We start from the raw sequence: 22,431 nt of genomic DNA, 5'->3' as shown, positions 1-22,431 counted from the left end.
CCTTGGTTCAGTGACAGGGTCTCTGTGGATGGGACCCTCGCCTGCAATGGGGGAGGGAGAAGCACAACCTCCTGGGCTCTCTGCCTTATCTGCTTTTTAACAAGGGAGCAGGGCCATCCAAGGTAGGGCCCAAGACAACCCCCACGCAGGCCTCGAGTCTCTGCCTCCCCCTTCATCTCCCCAGGCCCAGCCCAGCTGCAGCTTGGCTGCACCAGCCTGCCTGGGAAACAGATGGTTGCCAGGGCAACAGGCTGATGACGCAGTCTTCGATCTGTGCCCCGTGAGGGGATCCGGCTCGTGGCCCTGGCACGCGGCTGTGAAGAGGGACCCCCTCAGCAAGCAGCCCAACCCTCACCTCAGATCACCTCCATCCCTCACTGCAGCCCCCAAGGCCTCTAAACTGTCCTTGATTCTTCCAGTCTCCCTCTGGCCCTCCTCCCTGAGGACCTCTGTCTCCAGCCTTGCCTCTCCCCTTCACCCGCCCCAGGCCCTCATCTCTCCGAGCCTCTTTCCATCCCTGCCCTCTCGATTCCCCTCATTGCTCCTTGCCTCCCCATCCTTCCCGTTAGCCCCCTTCACCATTTCCTGGCCTGTCCCACCCTCCGTCTCTCCTCTCTCCCCTTTCTTGCTTCCATTTCCCTTTACCACTCCCAGATGCCCCCCACCCCAATAGCCCATACCTCCCCCCAGAAATCTGGGTACCAGGCAATGCAGATGCAGGAGCCATGTCTTTATTGAAGGAAGACTAGTTCTAGAGTGAAGGCTACATTGGACTCTTAAAAAAGAAGGGTTGCACTAGAGAAGGAGGTATCCACATGCTTGGGGGGGGTCATCTGGGACATGGGAGGGGGGCATTACAGAGGGCTGGGAGAGGAGGGCCAAGGCCTCAGTCCAGAGCACCAGACAATATTCTAGCCTCACAGCAGCCGGGGCAGGATGGAATTGCCCAGACCACATGCCTGGGGAGGGAAGTGGGGCCTCTGTTCACCCCCAGAGTCTTGGTCTTGCCCTGGCCTGGCCTGAGAGGGCCTGGTTCCAATCTCTTAGGACCCAGGGAGAGGGGGATCTATGTGCTACATGGCACCGTTGGCCCTGAAGGACATGTTCCCTCTCTCCCAGCTCTAAGCCTAACTTGCTGGATGACTTTAAGCAGCTTCCTTATTCTCTCTGGGCCTCAGTTTCCCATGGGTTTTGAAACATGGTCTTTAAAGTAACTTCCAGCTCTAACATTCTCTGGTCACCCTCAGCTGAATTCCTTAGGCTGCCCAGGCCCGGATAACTGTTTTCCAACAGGCCTGCCCATTTCTTTTTTCTCCTGGGATTTCAACATCAGGCCCTGGAAGTGATGTGGAAAAGGAAGGGAGGCAAGAACACAAGGTAACACCATTTGCTCTGGGCAATTGGGAGAAGAGATACTTGGGTTCTATCTCAGGTGGTCACAGTGGGGAGGGGGTCAGGGTAGAGAGAAGTGGGTGGACACACCCACTGCAAGGCAGGGCCTGGCTGCCCACTCCCCCGCCTCCTCTAAGCCCCTGGGGCCGGGCTGGGGGATGGTAATTGTGCTATCAGGGTGGATCCCTGAGGAATGGTGCCAGAGCCCCTGGAGGGGCCAGCACCCTCAGAGGAGAGAGCCCCTCGCTCAGCTGCTCACCTTTCCCACACCTCACCCCACAGCCCCTTCTTAGGAAGAACCAAGGTCAGCTCAGGAGCTGCCTGCCAGGGGCTGATGGGATAGACTGGCCTTGGGGAGGAGAGGGCGAAGCTCCAGCTCTGACCCCCAAAGCTATCAGCTTTCCCTCCAGGTTCCTGCCCCTCCACCTATGCACAGACACACTCAGACACACAGTCACTCTCACACACACACACACCCTAATACACATGTAGGCATCCCCTCATTTATTCTCATATATCTGTGTACCCACTCACCCAGATCTCGTGTGCACTAATACACATATATGCATGTACACAAACACACGCTAACATACACACACATACTTCCAGCCACAAACATGTCTTCTGTTACACATACGTGCCCTGCCAGTGCTTCCCGTCTGTCTTCCTCATGCTCCTTCTGTCCTTTCCTCTTCCTGTGGGGGGTCAGGACTCCCCCTCTCTCAGATCCAATTCACTCAAAGTTTCTTCCCTGGACACGGCTGTCTCTGAGATGGGGGGGCCCGGCCTAGCCCCTCACAGAAATCATTCCCCTCAAGGGGCTGGGCTGGGGGCTGGGCAGAAGGGTTGTGCTGATGGCTCCGCCCTCCTCACCCTCCTGGGGTGGGGGGAATGATGATCCCCTTCTCCACATCCTCCTCCTGGGATGTACAAAGAGCCAGCCACATTCACACCTAGAGTAACCCTGTAGACCCCTAGGAAGAAGGACCGTCCCCTACAACCTGAGTGAGGTGAGAGAGGGCGGCAGCGGTGACCTGGAATTGTGCTGGGCTGGTAGACTGTGTCCGGCTCCTGCCTCCAAGCCCCCCCAGCCTCTCTCCTCAGTCCTGGAGCCCCTGGTCATTTCTACCAAAGTCAGAGAGGGAAGGATGGGGGGGCCCGGGGCAGACTCAGGGCCTAGCTCAGCTGCAGGGGCTTCACTTTATTGCCTGTTGTCTCAAAGGCCAGGGAAAGCCAGCCTACGGCCTCCCTCTCACATCTCCTAGTATCAAAGGGAAGAGGGGCACCAGCTGAAAGGGGGGGTCTAGCTGGCCCAAGGAGCAGAAGAGGAGGGAGGGGGCCATCAATGGTCAAACAAGAGACGTAAAAGTGCGAGGTCAATGTGCATTTCAGCCCCCAAGTCACAGTGATCAGATGTAGGAATGGGTGGCCTATGGAGAGACTCAGGGGAGGAGAGATGAACACACACACACACACCCCAAGGGAGGAGAAACTGAGAAAAACAAACTAATGCAGAAACACGGGGACCGAGGAGAGGGGAGAGAGACAGGAAGAGCTGCTGACCACTGGAGGGGGGCCTTAGGGGGTACAGGTGGCCTTGGTGACCTCTGAGTGCCCTTCCGACTTGGGCTGCTAGGAGGACAGAGAAGGACAACGAGGGGCAGAGGGAGAGGACAGACAGGAGGAGGCCATCCATGAGAGAGAGCTCGAGATGACAGGAAGACGGGAGGAGACAAAACGGGGCCACGGGGCCACCTGGAGCGAGGCCCAGAGCGGGGCAAGGGAGGGGCGGCCCGTGGAGAGGAGGGGCGACCCCTCACATCAGGCTGCACTTGCCCTTGAGTTTGTCTGTCCTCTTCTGCTTGCTGGAGCGCTTCCCGTCGATGCTGAGGCTCATGTTGCGATGCTTCTCCAGGGTCAGCAGCTCTTGGAAGAGCTCCTTGACATTGTAGTTCATTTTGGCAGAGGTCTCCATGAAGGCGCACTTCCACTCCTTGGCCAGGGCCTCCCCCTCCTTGGTGTCCACCTCCCGCTGCGTCTCGTCACACTTGTTCCCCACCAGCATGACCGGGATGTTCTCCACGCTGCCTTTGATCTGCAGGATCTGCTGGTAGATGGGCCGCAGCTCCTCCAGGGACTGCTTGCTGGTGACCGAGAAGACCAGGATGAAGGCGTGGCCCTTGGAGATGGACAGGCGCTGCATGGCCGGGAACTGGTGGCTGCCCGTGGTGTCCGTGATCTGCAGGGTGCACACGCTCTTGTCGCAGCTGATGACCTGGCGGTAGGTGTCCTCGATGGTGGGGATGTAGGTGTCTCGGAAGGTGCCCTTGACAAACCGGAGGACCAGGGAACTCTTGCCCACTCCGCCCGCCCCGAACACCACCACCCGGTAGTCGTTGCTCTGTTCCGGCATCTTCCTCAGCGGCTGTGAGCTCCTGGAGAGGGAGGTAAATCGGAGAGACGTTCCGGGGGTCTGCCAGGGCCTTGCAACGGCGCCTCCCTGGGGGCAGCCGGGCGAACTACAGCCGCGCCCCCAAGCCCAAGGGAGCACCACAGCGGCCTGCAGCCGTAGCCCAGGGGTCGGGCGCCCACCACAGCGCGCCCAGAGGGATGGCTCCAGGTCTGACACCGACTACCCGAACAGGGCTAACCACGCTGCGGAGAAGGGGCCACAGCTGCACCCCAGGGGCTCTGCCCAGCACAGAGGAGCTACCTACAGGGCCCTGGCTTTCTGCAGAGAGAGGGAGGCAGGGGGGGCTTTCTCAAGAGCCGTCTGAACCAAAGTCAGGGCAGAAAGATGTACCTGGGGCAGGGGGTGTGTGTGTGTGAGTGTGATTGTGAGTGTGTGTGTGTAAGAGTGTGATTGTGTGTGTGAGTGTGAGTGTGTGTGTGAGAGAGTGTGACTGAGTGTGTGTTATTGTATGTGTGAATGTGTGATTGTGTATGTGTGCAAGTGTATGAGTGTGTGAGAATGAGTATGAGTGTGAGACTGTGTGTGTGTGAGAGTGTGTGTGATTGTGAGTGTATGAGTGTGATTGTGAGAGTGTGACTATGAGTGTGTGTGTAAGTCTGTGTGTGAGTGTGATTGTGTGTGTGTGAGTGATTGTGTGTGTGAGAGTGAGTGTGTGTGTATGTAAGTGTGATTGTGTGTGATTGTGTGTGAGTGAGTGTGTGTGATTGTGTGTGTGTACATGTATGAGTGTGTGAGTGAGAATGTGAGTATGAGTGTGAGATTGTGTGTGTGAGTGGATGTGATTGTGTGTGTGTGATTGAGTGTTTGTGAGAGTGTGACTATGAGTGTGTGTGTAAGTCTGTGTGTGAGTGTGATTGTGTGTGAGTGATTGTGTGTGAGTGATTGTGTGTGAGAGTGAGTGTGTGTGTATGTAAGAGTGTGATTGTGTGTGAGTGTGTGTGAGTGAGTGTGTGTGATTGTGTGTGTGTATACATGTATGAGTGTGTGAGTGAGAATGAGTATGAGTGTGAGACTGTGTGTGTGAGAGTGTGTGATTGTGAGTGTGTGAGTGTGATTGTGAGTGTGACTATGAGTGTGTGTGTAAGTCTGTGTGTGAGTGTGATTGTGTGTGTGAGAGTGATTGTGTGTGTGAGTGAGTGTGTGTATGTAAGAGTGTGATTGTGTGTGATTGTGTGTGAGTGAGTGTGTGTGATTGTGTGTGTACATGTATGAGTGTGTGAGTGAGAATGTGAGTATGAGTGTGAGATTGTGTGTGTGAGTGGATGTGATTGTGTGTGTATGTGAGTGTGTGTGAGTGAGTGTTTGTGAGAGTGTGATAGTGAGTGTGTGTGTGTGAGAGAGTATGAGTGTGTGAGTGTGTGTGTGTGTGTATGAGAATGTGAGTGTGTGTGTGATTGTGTGTGTGTGAGTGTGTGAGAGAGCTTCGAGTTTACCCGCCCTAGGCCTAACCCTTTTGGACACTCCGGGTGTGCAGGGATTTGTGCATAACTGGGACCAACCACAGAAGTATTCCTGATATATATTCCTATGGGAAGGCACACAAGCTAGGGAGGGACTGAGGGGAAAGGGAGTGAGCTGTCAGGACTTACTGGAGCCCTTGGCCTTCTCCAACACCCGTGTTCTTTCCCAGTAGATGGCACCAGGGAACAACCAGGCTCCTCAGTCCAAGATCCCTGGCATCAGTGTGGGGCTAGGCCCTTCCTAGTTGCTAGACAGAAAGGGAGATGGCGGAACACCAATGTCTGCCCCTCAGCCCTTCCTGGAGAGCCTCAAGCCCTATCTTGACTCAGAAACAGTGTGTGTGAGAGAGTGTGATTGTGAGTGTGTGTGTGAGAGTGAGTATGAGTATGTGGAGGCAATGGGAGCATCTGCTGTCTAGGATAATGGACCACAAGATCCTGCCTAAAAGCAAATGCCCTCCTTTCTTCCCTTGCCAGCCTGGCTGAAAGGGGCCATATTAGAGTCAATGTTCTATCAGAAAACAAGGTAAGGGGATTCTTTCTGAGAGACTCGTATGAATTTGGCTCTCTTACCTGGGAGCTGCTCTCTGGCCCTTTTCCCATTAGGATTCCTGTCCCTTGCCCCAGGCTGAAGCTTGATCCCAACCCTAGACTCTGTCCCTAACACTGCCTACAGACTCAGCTCTAACCAGGCTATAGGATGAAGACCCAGCCTTACCTCTGCTCCAGACTCATGGACTCAGCCTCTCACCCTGGTGCCAGCCTATGAACCTAGTTTGAGGCTCTGAAACCCGAGGCTGAGGCCTTGACCCCAGTCACACTAAGCTTTAACCCTATTTGTCCTATAGCTGTATGTTGTTTGGCAAACATGGGCCTCCCTCGTCCGGAAGGCTAGAGGGACTTGGCTGCCCTCCTGCCTCCCATTCTCCAACAGGCCAATTACAGAGTGTTCCCAGTATAGCTGGGACTGGTTTATTCAAAGGGTGTCAAGATTCGCAAATTTAGAGACTGCCTTGAGACCCCTCGAAATACATAGAGAAAGGGGAGCTTTATGTTAAGACCTAAATCCCGAGGAACTGCCTACCCTGACAAGCCCAGATTACTGGCCCACCTCGGCCAGGTAGCTCCAACCCAGCCCACCAAACCCCTGCCTCATCACCTCAGTGTCTGAGTAGGCTGGGTGGTGACCTGAAGCGGTGGAAGGCAGGTTATTGCCCCGCCCCTACCTACTAAGACTCCTATTCTTTAATGCTGAGACCATTGGGGCTGGGGCAAAGGAGCAAAGAGAAATTGAGATGGGGGACCCACAGAGAGGCTCAGGACATATGAGTGCCAAATCAATGGGAAGTGATTCATCTTTACTGTTTGCTGTATTAGAGGCTGGACCCCTTGGCATCCGCAAGAGGGACTGCCACTCTCCAAACTGAGAATCAAAAACACAGGAGGAGCAGGAGAGAGAAAAGAACCATCACAGTTCAAATAAAACAGAAAGCTAAGTTTGAGATAGACATGCATTCAATTCGCAATGATTAAATGTTGCTTGATTCCCTTTTGGACATGGCCAAGGGAATTTGCTTTAATTGAATATGCATGTTTGTAACAGGACTTTAGTTTTTCTCCATTTCTTAATTGGGGAAGGGGAAGGAAGAGAAGGCAGAGTCTATGCATACATACACATATATACACACACAAAATTTCATTTTTTTTAAGTGTTGGTTGATTTCAACAATAAGAAGAACTTGGCTTTTAGGGTACAAATCATGATAGTCTTGAGGGGAAATGGTAACCCAATTTTATTTAGTATTTGTAATAGAGGAGAAGAGGAAAGAAAAAAATACTGTGATAGAAACCCTTGATTTGGGGAGATCAGATTTCAAAGTTTTTTTACCACTATTAAAGCCTCTACTCCAAAGAGATTAAAGAAAAAGAAAAGACTCCATAATGTATAAAATACACAAAGATATTCAGAGCAGTTCTTTATGTAATGGCAAGAACTGGAACCTAAAGTGAAGGGCATCCATTAACTGGGAAATGGCTGAACAAATTATGATATATGGAGGTAATGAAATAGTATTGTGGCTATAAAAAACAAAGGAAATGATTTCAGATGAATCTGGGGAAAACTGTATGAACTGATGTAGAGTGAAGTAAGCAGAACCAAGAGAACAATTTATATAACAACATCACCAAGGCAACCCTGAAAGACTTTAGGAATCTGATAAGTGCAGTGACCCACCACAATATCAGAGGGCAGATGATAAAGTATGCTGCCCATTTCCTGAAAAAGAGTTCACAGTCTCAGGGTATGCAATGAGACATATTTTTGGACATGGCCAATGCAGGATTTTGTTTTTCTTAATCATGTCTATTTGTTGCAAGGGTTTTATTTTTCCTTCTTTGTTTCCTTTTTTCCAAAAAGTAAAAGAGATGGAAGGGAGAAAAAAATAGATCTTTATTCATTAATTAAGTAGTAGTAATAATTTTTAAAGATTTCAAAGAATCCAGAGAAAAAAGATACAATCTTTTTTCTTGTTCTTGTTATATGGAAAAGTTTGTATTGGTTGATGATTGTTAAATTCACAATAAAAGTAATGTATTTTTTTTAAAGATATAGTTAAGATCTCATAGTAGATTAAAGTTCTACAAGGTGAAATTCAGCACAGAACAAAATGGAAGTCTTTAGAATGAAATTCTGAAGAAAAACAATTCCAAGGAGAAAGAAAATGGAAAGAAGTCTCAAGAGACCAATGTGAACACACATGGAACTCACCAGCCAATTTAGATTTTAAAAAGTCATGTGCAGAAGATGGAAGCAAGGGCAAAGTATGGAGATGAACACAAAAGCATGACACAATCCTGTAAAAAAAAAAAAAAAAAAAAAAAAAGCATTGAGAGGGTTACAACTCCAAGTGATCTAAGGCTTCAGAGGAAATCTCAGGCCAACAATATGGGAAAAGAGGAAAAGTAATAACACTGCTTTGGGTGAATGGAATGGTGACAACCAAAAACAAATAGAAGATAGAACTTCTCAACCCTTACTTTTTTCTTGTTTCTCTGTTGGGTCTTTGGACTAGAAAGGACAGAACAGAAATGACTAATAGGAAGTCAATCCCCAATATCAGAAGAAGAGAATAAAAGAGCACTGACCTGATGAGTACCGGCCACAAAGCCCAGTCGAACTATCTCCCAGGTCACTGAAGGAATTAATGCATGGGATTATTTAAGCTTCTGTCAGTTAATGATCTTTGAAAGGTCCTGGAGAATAAAGGAGATGCCACGAGACAAGAGAAGAGCAAATGTTCTCATTTTCAGAAAAAAAAAAGAAAAATAATTAAATCTGTAAACAATAGACCAATTTCAGACAAATCCTGCAACATGTTATTAAAAAGATAGTTAGTGAACAACTAGAAAAGAAAGCAATGATCATATAGAGTCAGAATAGCTTCATCAAGGCCAGATCAAGTCAAACAAGCCTTCTTCTTTTCCTTCCTTTTTCTTTTTCTTCTTTTTTTCCCTCTCTCTCCTACTTCCTTCTTCCTTTCTTTCCCTTCCTTTTCTTTTTTTCTTCCTTCCTTTTTTCTATTTTTTCCTCTTTCTCATTTTCTGTTCCTTCTTTCAAATAACTTGACTTAGACAGTTTGCCCGGAATAGAGTTAAATTTGGAATTAGGAAGATTTGAATTCAAATTCCATCTCTAAAGGGGATGAAAAAATTAACATCTTTAACATAATTAATTAAACTGTAGATTAGGGAGAAACTTCAATATGGTTTAGTTTACCTGAATTTTAATAATGTCTCTGACAAAATCTTTCCAACTCTTCTTGTGGAAAAGATTAAACTTTTTCCACTCTCAATACCTTTTTGCCCAAGAAATTTTTACGTGACCCCAGTTATAATCAGTACATACAAGAGAGATTCAGGTCAAACATTTTCTGATAATCATAATTTCATGGCCTCCACATTTAGTTACAAGAGCCCATGTGAGGTCACAACTCACAGTTGAAGAAGTTGGGAGCTAGAAGACAAGAAAGTTAGTTCTATTCTAGGCAGACTGGATATGTGGACTCCATGAGTAATAACCCATGGAATCAGCATGGAAGGTCTAATGGAATGTCCTCCTAGGGATCTGTGCTTGATGCTGATACATTTTTATCAGGTGACTTGGATAAAGATCAGGTGGTATGGATGCTGATCAAATTTACAGGTGACACAAATCTGGGAGGGCTAGCAAACACAGGATTGGGATGCAAAAATCCCAAAACTCAACAATCTCAAATGGATTGAATCTAATAAGACAAAATTCTGAACATGACTTTTATGGAAATGAAAGAAAAAGATGATTCAATATAGTCAATGAAAATCTTTAAAGCATCAAAATTCAATGCGGGGAGGAAATTAAGTCTTAAATTTTGGCTCAAAAAATCAGTTTCACAAATACAAGAGGGAAAGCATAGCTAGAAATTGCTTCATCTACAAATGGACGTGAGGAGTTCTGTCAACTACAAGCACAATGAATCTCCACTATGATACTACAGCTAAAAAATTTAAAAAGCTGATGAAATTCCAGGTTGTATTGAAAGCAAATGTCCAGAATATGGGAAATGATAATCCCTCTGTCCTCTACCCTGATCATATCTCAGTGGGAATACTGTATTCCACTCTGGGTACCATATTGGTGCAAGGTCCACAGATAAAGTAGAACACTCCCAGAATGAGGTGACTAGGATGCTTAAAAGCCTTAAGAGCACACTGTAGGAAGATATATTGAAGAAACTAGGGATGTTTAGGGAAGGGAGGGAAGAAGGGAACAAGCATTAAACTCCTATTGTGTGTAAGGCACTATGCTAAGTGCTCTATATAAATACTTTATCATTTGTTTAGCATAGAGAAAAAAAAAAAACTTGAAAGCCAAGAGGCACCATGATTTCTGTCTTCAAATCTTTGAAGGGTTGTCAATGAAAAAGGGCTTAGATTTGCTCTCCATGGTCCTACAAGGCTGAATGAAGATAAAGGGGGAAGTTGCAGCAGAGACACACAAGGACCTAGGGAAAGAGAGATGGAAAGGAAAAACAAACTAGTGCAGACACATAGGGATAGCCATGCAAAGACAGAGAATAAGAGAAAGAGGTCAAGACACGCAGGGATGGAGAGAAAGGGCGGGCATCCTGTAGAAGGGATTCCTATTCAAGTAGAGGATGGGTTTAAAGGCTTTGGAGGTTCCCTTCAGCTCTCACCCTAGGATACTGCAGTGCATTAAACCCGGTATTGTTAGGAGATCTGGGTTTGAGGCCTGATTGTGCCACCAGCTTGCTGGATTTCCTTAACCCCTCTGACCCTTGCTTTCATCATCCGTTAAGATGGAAATCATAATACACATACTATAGATACCTAAGAGTTGTTGTGAACATCAAATGCTATGGAAATGCTTTGTAAGCTGAAAGCTTTAGAGGAATGTAAGCTGTTATTACTATCATTCTCCTGTGGACCCAGGAAGGTTGCCTGGTCAGGACGGTATCATGGAATTTCTCTAAACTAGAAGGGCCCATGTTATGTAGTCTAGCCCCTCACCCAGGGCACTACAACTTCTCTAATAGGTGGTAATCTAGCTTTTGATTAAATACTTTCAATGATGGGGACCTCATTATTTACTAAAGTCACCTTCCAATTAAAGGTCTGCTAGAATAGAAAAATCTCCTAAAAGAATGAGTTCCCTATCATTGGAAATATTTAAGCAGAGACTGGATCATCCAAGCTAAACTAGGAGCTCAGTGACTATGCAACTCAATTTGCTTCTCTAGACCTGTTCTCCAACACAGCCAAGACAAGCCATTAAGTGAGCCCTGAACAAGGTTGGATCATTTCCCTTTGGTCACTGACTACTGGGAGCTTTGATCTTTTAGATCCAAAGGAGAGATGAATTCACTGACATCAACACTGTAGAATCATAGAATTTCATCACTGCATGGAAACTCAGGAGGCCATCTAATCCAGTCGATAACTGATGATGAATCCAGCTACAATGTTACTGGCACATGGTCATGCAATCTCTGCTTGAAGCAATGAAAAGAGCAATGGGCTGGATTTTGTCAAAAGCCCTGATCCTATCTCTGCCTCTTACCAACTGTGTGACCTTGGAAGACTTGTATCTTGTAGTCTATTTTCTCATCTTAAAAATATATTAGATCAAGACTTCTTAATTAATAGCCATTTATCCCCTGCAAAGGAAGGGATAATTTCAGGGAGCTTATGAATTTAAAAAAATTGATAGATTTCAATATTGCTAGTTTCCTTTGTAATTATATATATATATTATTTCATCTATTTAAAAACATTATTTTGAGGAGTCCATAGACTTCACCAGACTGCCAAAGGAGTCCAGAACATAAGCCAAGCAAAGAACTCCTGGTCTAGGTGATCTCTACAGTCCTTTCTAGATCTAAATCTCTATGTAGTTCTTAGAAGATGTCCAGTGATGGAGGCCAAACTACCTCATGAAACAACCACATCCATATTGGATTGAATCTAATAAGACAAAATTCTGAACATGACTTTTATGGAAATGAAAAAAAAGATTATTCAATATAGTCAATAAAAATCTTAAAGCATCAAAATTCAAGGGGGGCCACATCCACATTGGGACAGCTCCCCTGGTTAGGAAGTTAATTCTTTACATCCAACCTAAATTTGCCTTTCTAACTCCCTTCCATCAGCCCTACTTCTGCCCTCTGAGGCCAAGTAAGTCAAGTTTTAAATTCCTTATACTTCTACAAAATCACCCCATTTGAGTGATGTACTCTTGGCAGTTGCCTATCTCATCTCCTCAGTTTGGGCTCCATTCCATCCCCATCTATATGAAGATACAGTGAATGAATCCCTTAGGTTTAAAATTCTGCCCCTTGAACTAGAAGAATCTGGGAGAGATTATTTTTTTCCATTCCCTTTATCTCCAGTCAGGCTCAGAACTAAGGCATCCTGGACAAGCAAGAAGTGAGAAAAAGATTAAGAAAGCCTGGGAAGGCCCCCTTGCCCTCCTCTCAGGATCAAAGGCAGATATCAGAAAGAAAGAACCCCTTTGCTAGGGAGGGGATCAGAAATCAAAGGGAAACTGATTCTCAACATGCCCCAAGCTCCATATCTCCATTAAGTAACTGTATGACCTTGGTCAAATAGCTGGGTCCTCAGTTTCCCTTTTGGTCAGCTGCCCCAGGATGCTATGATGGGAGAAAGGCAGGAGGTTTAGATTACACGGGCCAAGAAGCTAAATTAGGGGAGATCCTAAGTGGATATTATGGGGCAGGAAAGAGATGTAACATGCTCACCCCCACCCCCACCCCTGCCCCCTTGGCCCTAGAGACTCAGAAAGTGCCATCTTCAGCCTCTTGGAGGGGGGGGGGGAGGTAGAACAGGGAATTGCGGGTTTAAGCAGGACAGCTTCCCAAAGGGAGGGCATCCCCCAGGTCCCCTAGGGTGCCCCCTACCTCCTTCCGACACCCGGGAGCGGGGCGGGGCAGAGAGGGGAACCTCAACACCAGGATCAGGACCTACCAGGCCTTTTCCCTTCTCCTTCCCCCAGACATCCCTAGTGCGGAATCGTTCGCCTAGGGATGGGGGGGGGAGGGAGGAGGGAGGGGCTGCTTCGGGATCTAGGGGAGACCCAAGAGGCCCCAGCCTAGCCTAGCCTTTCGGTAGGGAGTGTGGCTGCGGCCGCCGAATCCCTGGGCGGGGCGTGGATAACCGCCGGTGGGTAAAGCCCGGCCTCGGCCCCCTTCCTTAGCCACAGCTGCAATGGCCAGAGCCCGCCCCCTCCCCCTCACCCCTGGCCGCCCGCAACCTCCACCCCCGCCCCACCGCCGCAGCACAGCCCGGCCCCGGCCCCCAGCCTGGTCCTCACCTCTGACCGGGCCTCGGCTCGTGCTGCTTCCCGGGATGGCTCGGGCTCCAGCGGCTCAGGCTCGGCTAGCGCATCGTCCGGGGCCCCGCTCAGCTCCCTGCTCCCCTGGCTGCAGCTCCTCTGGCTCCTGCTCCTCTCTGGCTCCGGCTGCGCTGCAGTCTCGCCGCCCGCTCTGCTCAGCTCCCCTCCCTCCCTCGCTGCATCCCTCCCTCCTTTTCTCTCTCTAGCTCTCTCCCTCTTTCCCTCTCTTCCCCCTCCCTTCCTTTCTGGCTCTCTCCCCTTTTCCTCTCCTCTCCTTCCTTAAGCCTCTCTCGCCTTCTCTCTCTCTCTTTCTCTGTCTCTGTCTGTCTCTTTCTCTCTCTCTTCCCCCCCTCTCCCCTCCCTCCCTCCCTCCCTCTCTACTCAGTCTCGGTTTCCTCTTCCCCTCCCCCTTCTCCTGCCTCTCTTCTCTTTATTCTCTCCCTTTCCTCCTTCTCTTCTATCTTCCTCTCTTCTCTTCCCACCCTCCTTCCTTCTCCTCGTTCACTCCCTCTCTCCTACAGCTTTCTCTATCCTTTCCCTTTCTCCCCCCCTTCCTTCTCCTTGTCCTCTCTTCCTTCCTTCCTATTTTCCTGCTTTTTAAAAAAATTCTCGTCCTTTTCCTTCCCTTTCTTCTCTTTTCTTCCCTTCTCTTTTTCCCTTTTCTCTCCCTTTTACTCTTTTTCCCTTTCCTTCTCCCCTCCCCCCATTCCTATATCTGTGTCTACCTTTCTCTCCTCCCTTTGAGCAAACCAGACCTCAGCCCCTAGTCCCTGCAGCAGCCTGACATATTAGAGGTGGGGGTGGGGCGGGGACTGAAGCTGGAAGACAGAGACCTAACCCATTACTTGCCCAGGTCAGGTTCCTCTAGGGATCATCTGGAGTGGGAGATGGAGAGGAAACCTTTCCATCTGAAGACTAAAGGATGCAGGCCTGCTCTGCAAAGATAAAACCAGAGTCTACCCTAGAGAATTTTCCTCCATGGAGAAGTGGGGGGGAGGAGGAATCCCAAAGCCCTTGGCCAAACTCCTTCCCTCTGCCGGTGCCATTGCTTATGCAGTTTGTCCGATGTGAAGGAAATGCTCTTCCCAGCCCTGCTCTTCCATCCTACAGGACTAACCAAGCTCAGGTGTCACTTCCTCTGTGACTCCTGACCCTTCCCCCTAGAAGTGCTCTCTCTCTCCTTGGATGTTACACACAAAGCAGATTCCATTTTGCACTATAATTATTTGTGCTCCCAGCTTGTGCTTCCCATTTGATTGAGAGAAGGGAAATGACTTTTCTAAAGTCACCCAGCAAGTCAGCAACAGAGACAGGTTTAAGACCAGGTTTTCTGCCTCCAAGTCCTGGATTCTTCCAATCAGAATTAGCTTAATTCAAATTTAACTTGTTAAATGTAGCACTTTATATAGTAGATCACATTTGTCCAGTGTGCTGATGGAGTCTACCAGCATTTGTGCTCTGCTGGCATTACCTCAAAGGCTCACCACCACACTAGAGGAGAGGTGAGAGAGCTTCTACACAAAACTTACTCTAGTTTCCAGGTGACAAACCAGATGAGTTGTCCTAGAATGAAACAAAGGTAGCATGGGCTAGTGTGGTGGTTCTCACATTTTCTAGCCTTTGAAATCCTTTACAATCTTAAAAATTACAAGGAGTTTCCAAAGATTTTTTATTTATATGAATTATAGCTGTTGATATTTACCACATTAGAAATTAAAACTAACAAATTAAAAACATTTATCTAATGAATTGTTTTAAATAGCAATAAACATCTTATTGCATGATTTCATGAATAGCATGCTTTTTGTAAAATAACTATTTTCTAAAAAAAAAAAAAAAATTAGGGAGAAGAGTGGCACTGTTTTACATATTTCTGCCTACCTTGTGGCCTAATAGAAGCCAGCTGGATTCTCCAAACTGTTGTGATATATTGTTTTGGTTAAAGTATACAGAGAAAATACAGCCTCACACAGATATGGATTTGGAAAAGGAAGGAGTATCTGAATGGCCTGTTCAGATCATTGATCTTCCTATGACATTACATCAAAGTTTGATAAGGGATCTTGGAACTTGGAATATCAGCTCTGAAGCATGCTAGTTTATGATTCTGGGGCAAGTTTTCTTCTCCGTGCCTCAGTTTCCTCACCTGAAAAAGGGATCACAGCACTGTTAAGCTCACAAGGTGGATGTAAGGAAAGCACTTATGACATTGGAAAAATAGTAGCTATTATTATGTGAAGCCTGTGAAGACTTCCCCGGGCTGAATGGGCAGATGAGAACAATTTGTCTCAGCAGCCATAAAGGCGGCTGAAGCAGGCACTGGGAAGTGCTAAGAGCTTGGTCAGACACTGAAGATGGCAAGGTCATCCGCTGCATCCTGGGCCCTCACCGACTGTCCTGATTTTTATCTTGCAAGATAAAAGGCCTTGATGACCCTGGAAGAGAAAGTGATGTGGACAACTCTGTGTAACTCTGCCTCACTTAAATCCAATTCATGTTTGAGTCAAGAAATCTCCCTGTGATGTCATCGATCCTGTTCAAAAACAAAGGATGAACAACAACAAGAGCTGTTTGTAACAGACCTGGAGGCTGACAAGCCCTTGACAGCCCAGTCAGACATTCAAATCTAGGCTGGGTTAGATGCACTATGTTTCTACCTTAAGAGGCTAATGTTGATCCAGGCTTCTCATGCTTGGTCTAGAAGAGCAGGAAAATCTTGTCCACAAAACAACTTAGATACCCTATGGCAAGAAAGCTGACAGGAGAATCTACAGAAAACGCCCTTTGGACCACAGCTCTTGGTTTTAAGTGACCAGGCCCTGACTCTGCAGTCTCTGGAGGGATCTCACACTTTTTTCCCTGGGAGAAAGCCTAAACTTATAGACACTTCCTGGAAGAGAGAGGCAGACAGGCAGATAGACAAGAGACAAGACAGAAACAGAGACAGAGAGATAGAAAGTAAGAGTGTGTTTGCCTGTGTGTACTCACTAGGAGGGAAGGGGAATGGTGTCAAACAAGCTTGGGTCAAAACTCAAATGCTGTAAGGTCACCCATCTTTTAACAAGCCTATATAAGATTATAGGGCCTAAAAAAAGAAGGTAAGAGATCATGTAATTCTCTAGACCTACCCATTCATTTTACAGAAGAGAAAACTGAAACCCAAAGAAGAGGTTTGTCCCAGGTTAAAGAGTTAGTGTCAAAGCAGAAATTTGAACCCAGCCTCTGCCTAATGAATCTATATCTCTTTTACTCTATCCTTTATCTTGTTTCTCTCCAAGGAAGTATAATAATAATGATCATGATGCTGGAGAACTTTTACAAAGCACTTACCATGTCGGCCACTATACAAACAGGATCTTATCTGAGCCTCACAACAGCCCTGCAAAGAGAGTGCTGGTAGATCCCCATTTTACCCTTAAGGAAACTGAGGCAGAGGTAAAGTGTGCCGCCCAATATCATATTGGAACTCAGGTCTCCTACAGTCCACGTTCTATCCTCTGTGCACTGTGGTGCTACCTGACTGTTCAAAAGAACAAGGGAAATGTCATCTGAAAGGATAGGATATGTTGAACATGGGACGAGTAAAAAAAAAAAATCTGGATTAAAGAAAGCTCTCCCACTGATCTGCTGCACAGCTTCCAATAAACTATTTTCCTTCTTCAAGCCTCAGTTTCTTCATTGATAAAATGGGGGAAATACCAGAGAAGGATACTGTGAGGATTGATGGATGCAAAGCACTTTGTAAACTGGACATCCTCTATTGGTTTATTTTGTCATCTAAATGGAGAAACTGAGGCTCAGAGAAAGAAAAAAATTTGTCTGGGAACATTCAGACTGGAGAAACCACCATTGATGACACTGGAATTACAAATGTAACCTCAACTCTCTGTCCCATGATCTTTCCATCATATCAGGCTATTTCTCTAACTGGAAAACTGTGAATTCACAGTTCTCCAGTGATATTGGGTAGGAATCTGGGTTTTAAATACCTGATTATATCTGATTATTTCCTTTTTCCTAATATTCTGTCCTGTGTCAATGATTCTTTGTCAGACTTCCAAGGAATCCATGCAAATGAAATCCATGTATTTCAAGAGATATATGAACTTGACGGGAGAAAAGTTATCTTCATTTTAGCAGAAGTGGTTTCCTTTGTAATGCTGTGTATTTTATTTTATGCATTTAAAAACATTTTGAGATGAGATCCAAAGGTTTTGCCAGACTTTCAGAGGGAATCCATAACACAAAGATTAAAAATCCCTATTCCCTACTTTCTAAAACAATGGTTCCCAACCTGGAGGCTAAGACATCGTAAGGAGGTCCACTGTAAGGAGGTATGTAAGGTTACATACCAAGTACCATTATTCTGACCTTCATTTAGTTCCAATACAATATGAAATGTTATTCAGTATAATAACTATGCATACCATCCCATAAACTGAATAAATAGCATGTCTCACACATCTATATTATTAATTTTCAAATGCATATAGGTGCTATTGCAAATAATTTTAAAAATCATTTTAAAAGCCTGCAATATTCTCTGTACATGAAAAGGACTCAAAGCATGTGGCCTACCAAAGTGACAACAACAAAAAAAAAAAACAGCTATGGCTACCATATCCTTTGCAGAATCCTTGAATGACATGGAGATACTGAGGCTAGGGAAGAGAAGACTAAGAAAAGACTGTGACTGGCATCTTCAAATATTTGAAGGGCCTTTCCTCTAGTAGAGTGGTCTGTCTCCTAAGGCAATAACACTCTTGGAAGCCTTCAGAATCAGGAACTATAAAGATCTCAACAGGCTATAATGATGGCCCAAATCTCATTTAATCCAATCCAACAAGCACATGATTAAATTTATTAATACTTTATAACAATGTAAGATAATATAATGGAATGTGTGAAGGGGCAAATGTGAAGCCTAACACTTGGATTGAAAACTACATGATACTTCCCGTGAAAATGATTCTTAAAGGACTCAAGTTTTAGAACAAGAGGGGACATGGTACCTCAAAAGGCCAATGTAGTCTGAGGCTACATTAGCCCAAAGAGCCAGTCCAGAAAGAGGTGGGGGTAGGGCAGAAAGAGGTAGGAGGGGGAAGTGGGTCCTTCATTACTCCAGTCACAGTACATCAAAAAGTACTATGTTTACAGCTGGGTGCCCTGTTTAAGGAAAAATAATGACAAATGGAAGAAAAAGGTAACCAGAGTAAGAACAGAATAGGAAGCCATATTGAATGAAAAACAGACTAACATAGAACTGGGAATGTTTAGCCTAGAGAAGAGGAGACTTAAGGAGACCAAATGGCCAGCCTTAGGAACATGCAAAAGGCTATCCCATTACAAGAGGAATAAATTTGGTCTCTTTGACCCAAGAAGGACAAACCAGGACCAGTATATAGAAGTTGCAGAGACAGATTTCAGCTCCAGATAAGGAAAAATTTCCTAAAATTAGGATTGTTAAAAAGTTAAAGGACTGCCTTTAAAAGTCATAAGTTCCTCATTAGAAGAGGTTGAAATGCTGTCCAGAAGGTTCCTACCCATGATGCAGATGATTTCTAAGATCTATCCATTCTAATTCTGAGGTTTTGTGTATGGCTCATACAGAAGCTAGATGACCGACCATTTGTCAAGGATACAGTAGAGGACATTCTTGGAGGAGAACCAAATGTTCATTAAAGTCCCTTTTTTCCTGTGACTGTCTAATTCAGCTTTTCTGGGATAAGCATCCTTCAGTTTTTTAGTCTCTCTCTGGCTTTCTGTCTCTTTTATGCTCCTAACACTGTTCTTTCCCTGCTGATGATGCAAGATTATTCTTCTTTGCAACCCTGCCTTTGGGAATGATTCCCCTGCAGATTCTCCTGTGCAATCTTAGCTCCACCCCCTCCCTCCTCCTTCCTTCAAAGCTTTTTCAGACTTCCCTCTTTCTCACATTGTGAAGGGAAGGGTCTGATGTCTATCAGTACATGCTGGGTAATGGAAGGAAAAGATGCCCTGCCAGACTTTGCAGGTGTTGGTCAGTTACTGAGGACAGGATATTTCCCTCTGGACCAAGGAAGGGGCCGGGAAGATGAGTTGCTTTCATTTTAGAAATGGCATAGTGTTGCAAAAAGGGCCTACCCACGGGTAGGTAAGGCCCAGCCAGAATGGTAAGAACCTCAGAAGAGCTCATCAAATCCAACATGGACTGGAATAGAAATTTCCCAAGTTCCTCCATAAAGGGTCATCCAGCTTTTGCCTAAAGAATCCCATTAATGAGAAACTCAATCCTGCCCAAAGTCACCCATCTATTTCAGAATAGCTTTAACTAGTTGGGAATTCTGCACATCATTCCTAAACCTGCCTCTCATACTATCCATCATTCTGGTCCTGTCTTTTGGGGACAAGCAGAGCAAATCTATTCATACCTCTTTCCACAAGACAATCCCCTAAATTCTTGAAGATGCAGGTGGCAATGAGTGAAAGTGGGTAGCACCTGAGTTTAAATCTTGTTAGCTGTGTCACTTCAAATAAGTCATAACCCCAATGGGTCTCAGGTTCATCATCTATAAGTTTGGATTCAATAGCCTCTAAGATACTTTCATATTTAATCTATAATCCTAAATTCCCATAGTCTCCCCCCAATCTCCTCTTTATCAGCCTAAATAACCCATTTTTTCCAATTAATCCTCCTGTGTCTCATATGCCTCTAGTCCCCTCATCACTGTGGCCTTTGTTCTCTGGAGCTGTGGTCCCCAGCTCCTAGCCATAGAGATGGGAGAGGCTCCAAATTGTGTGTATCACAATTCTATATGGGAGTCAAATAGCTGAATGTGGAAGAAGCACAAAATTATGATTTAATATCAGTAAAATTTGGTTTGGTTACCTATTTTGTATACTATATATCTAGGATAGTGTAAAAATTTCTTATGTGAAAAAAGGTTGCAAGTAGAAAAAGTTTAAGAAGCCCTGGTCTATTCTGACCCTTCTTCCCTTTTATAATTGAGGAAATTGAGACAGGGAGATTAAGTCACAAGAACCTTCAACTCTAAGAAGCCCTCCCTCAGAGGCAGAGCCTCCCACATTCCCAACTTACCAAGGAGTCTGTTGGCTGGCTGGCTGTTATGGTCAACTCCCTTCCCAGCCACACCCTTTCATTCCATCTCTGGGGGCAGCATAGCTAACAAACATTTTGTGTAAAAAATAATAATAATGATGATCTGAGGGCTTGAGCAGTCTGTAAGTTCAATATAAATCAACGCTGTGATTTTGGCTAATGTTATTTTAAGCTAAATTAAAAGAGGCACAGTGTTCGGCACAAGGAAGAATGAGGGGCACATTACTGGCACTAGAGCTGTCAGATGTTCAGTTCCGGGTGCCATGTTTTAGGAAGGATGTTGACAAACTGACATTCATTCCCAGGAAGCTTATTAGTAGGAAGATGATCAGCTGAAGCTGTTTAATTTGGAGAGAAGATCGGATGGAAGACATGGATGTGGTATCTGCCTCCAAGCATCTGAAGAGCTATTGGGTGGAAGGCAAATGGGATGGTTTCACTTGAGCCCAGAGAACAAACCAAGGAACAGCAGGAAAGCTTAGAAAGATTTGAGATAAGGAGAAACTTTCTAACAATCAGTTGCAATGGCAGCTGCCTTAAAGCAGCAGGAGGCAGCAAATTCCTGACCAGAAAACACACCCAAATAAAGGTGAGGTGACGACTTGTCAGGGTGCAGTGGAGGCGGCAACACCTGCCTTACTTTGGTGCTGGGCAAGATGCCCTCTGGGATCCCTTGAAAGTCCTGCAGGTATAAGAGAGTGCCACTGTACTGAGAGACCGGAGGCTTGGGTTTTGTTTGCCCCTGCTGACCCTGTGAACGCCACACACCTGTGCATTCAATGTCTTTGGCTCTCGGGCCTTGTTTATAAAATAAAGGTAATGCCTCTTCTCATGGAAGACAGGGCCTGGGCCTGGACTTGATGGCCTCCTATGTTCCCCTCAAATTTTATAATCCATGATTGAATTCAATTTAGCCCTGCTGAGCTCAGCAAGAATCACAACACCTCGGACCAACTGCATTTTTGTGCAGGACTAAGCAAGGAAAAATAGGCTAATGACAGACTCAGGGGTCTTCTCTGTGATATAAACACATTGATCTTCTAAGCATAAGTATAAGTACTTATTATGAACCTGTATTCATAATACTCTGTGCCAGGCATTGTGCTAAGCATTTTGCAATTATTCTCTCAGTTAATACAACAATCCTGTGTGGTAGATGCTATTGTTGAGAAAACTGAGGCAAACAGAGGTTAAATAATTTCACCAGGATTACACAGCTAGAAGTGATTGAGGCTGGATTTGAATTCAGGCCTTCCTGAATTGAGGATGGTAATCTCTGCACTATGACACCACCCAGCTGCCTCAGAGGATCCTCACAGAACTGAAAAGGGCTTTAAAATGAGCTAATCCAGCGCCCTCCCTTTACAGGCCAGAGTGATGAGCCTTCTTCAATGTGCCAGAGCAGCATTCTGAGTGGGGCCTCCAAGCTCTCCTGGATGAGGCCGTGTGGTCATTCTCCTGCTGTCCCGGAAACAGTCCTGAACACAATCCAGTCCAGCTCCCTCATTTTGCAGGAGAGAAAACTGAGGCCTTCAGTGCCCGCGTTAGTGGAGCCAGGCTCGCACCCAGGGCTCCTGCCGTCCAGATCAGGGCTCTTTTCTTGGCCAGAGACAATCATCAGCTGCAGCAGATCTCTGAGACCCAAGAGGCTGCTTCAAGAGGAAAGCTTCCAGGTGCTGTCATTTCGAGTGACAAGTCAGGGGCTGGCAGTCTCCTTCCTGGGGGTTGTGTGAGCAGAGGGGAGAGAGAAGGGGAGTCCAGGTCTGCTATGTGGCCAGGGGCAGAGTGACTCACATTGACTCTGGCATCATAGCAATTAAGATCTGCAGCTGCTATTAATAGCTGCCAGGACTGGCTCAGCAGGGGCTGAATGAGCAAACTCTTCCTTCTGAGGGGCTCTCATTCAGAAATGCTGAGACAGGGCCTGGGGGGAGGAAGAGCATGGAACCATGGCCCAAGAAGCTAAGAACTTGGCCCACAAGCTTCTCTTCTCTCTGCAGACTCTGGGCAAACCTAGGGCAGCCTGAACTCTCAGAGGGACTGAAAAACTCCGACCAATAATAATATCAACAACAGTAAAATCAATAAAACCAAC

At 46.1% G+C, this 22,431-nt stretch overlaps 1 protein-coding gene across 4 annotated transcripts; it reads right to left on the bottom strand.

The window, feature by feature from the left end:
• Positions 1 to 715: 715 nt before the first annotated feature.
• DIRAS1 (DIRAS family GTPase 1) lies at positions 716 to 13,431 on the bottom strand. 4 transcript variants are annotated; one of them, XM_051972221.1, is made up of 5 exons: positions 13,217 to 13,431; positions 8,473 to 8,580; positions 8,096 to 8,181; positions 5,455 to 5,573; positions 716 to 3,827 (listed from the first exon to the last, which is right to left on the bottom strand). In XM_051972221.1, the coding sequence occupies exon 5, from the start codon at positions 3,803 to 3,805 to the stop codon at positions 3,209 to 3,211; it is 597 nt and encodes a 198-aa protein (XP_051828181.1). In that variant the 5' UTR covers positions 3,806 to 3,827; positions 5,455 to 5,573; positions 8,096 to 8,181; positions 8,473 to 8,580; positions 13,217 to 13,431; the 3' UTR covers positions 716 to 3,208. The 4 variants fall into 4 exon arrangements, with proteins under 4 accessions (XP_051828181.1, XP_051828180.1, XP_051828179.1 ...); XM_051972220.1 differs by lacking the exon at positions 5,455 to 5,573; XM_051972219.1 differs by lacking the exons at positions 5,455 to 5,573; positions 8,096 to 8,181.
• Positions 13,432 to 22,431: the final 9,000 nt, after the last annotated feature.

This window comes from Antechinus flavipes, chromosome 1 (genome assembly GCF_016432865.1).
Source record: "Antechinus flavipes isolate AdamAnt ecotype Samford, QLD, Australia chromosome 1, AdamAnt_v2, whole genome shotgun sequence".
Taxonomy (NCBI): Eukaryota; Metazoa; Chordata; class Mammalia; order Dasyuromorphia; family Dasyuridae; genus Antechinus; species Antechinus flavipes.
This window is presented reverse-complemented; position numbering and strand designations above follow the sequence as displayed.

What these genes read in the sequence shown, in the direction of transcription:
- DIRAS1 (XM_051972221.1), bottom strand. Translation starts at nt 3,805, where the DNA reads ATGCCGGAACAGAGCAACGACTACCGGGTGGTGGTGTTCGGGGCGGGC.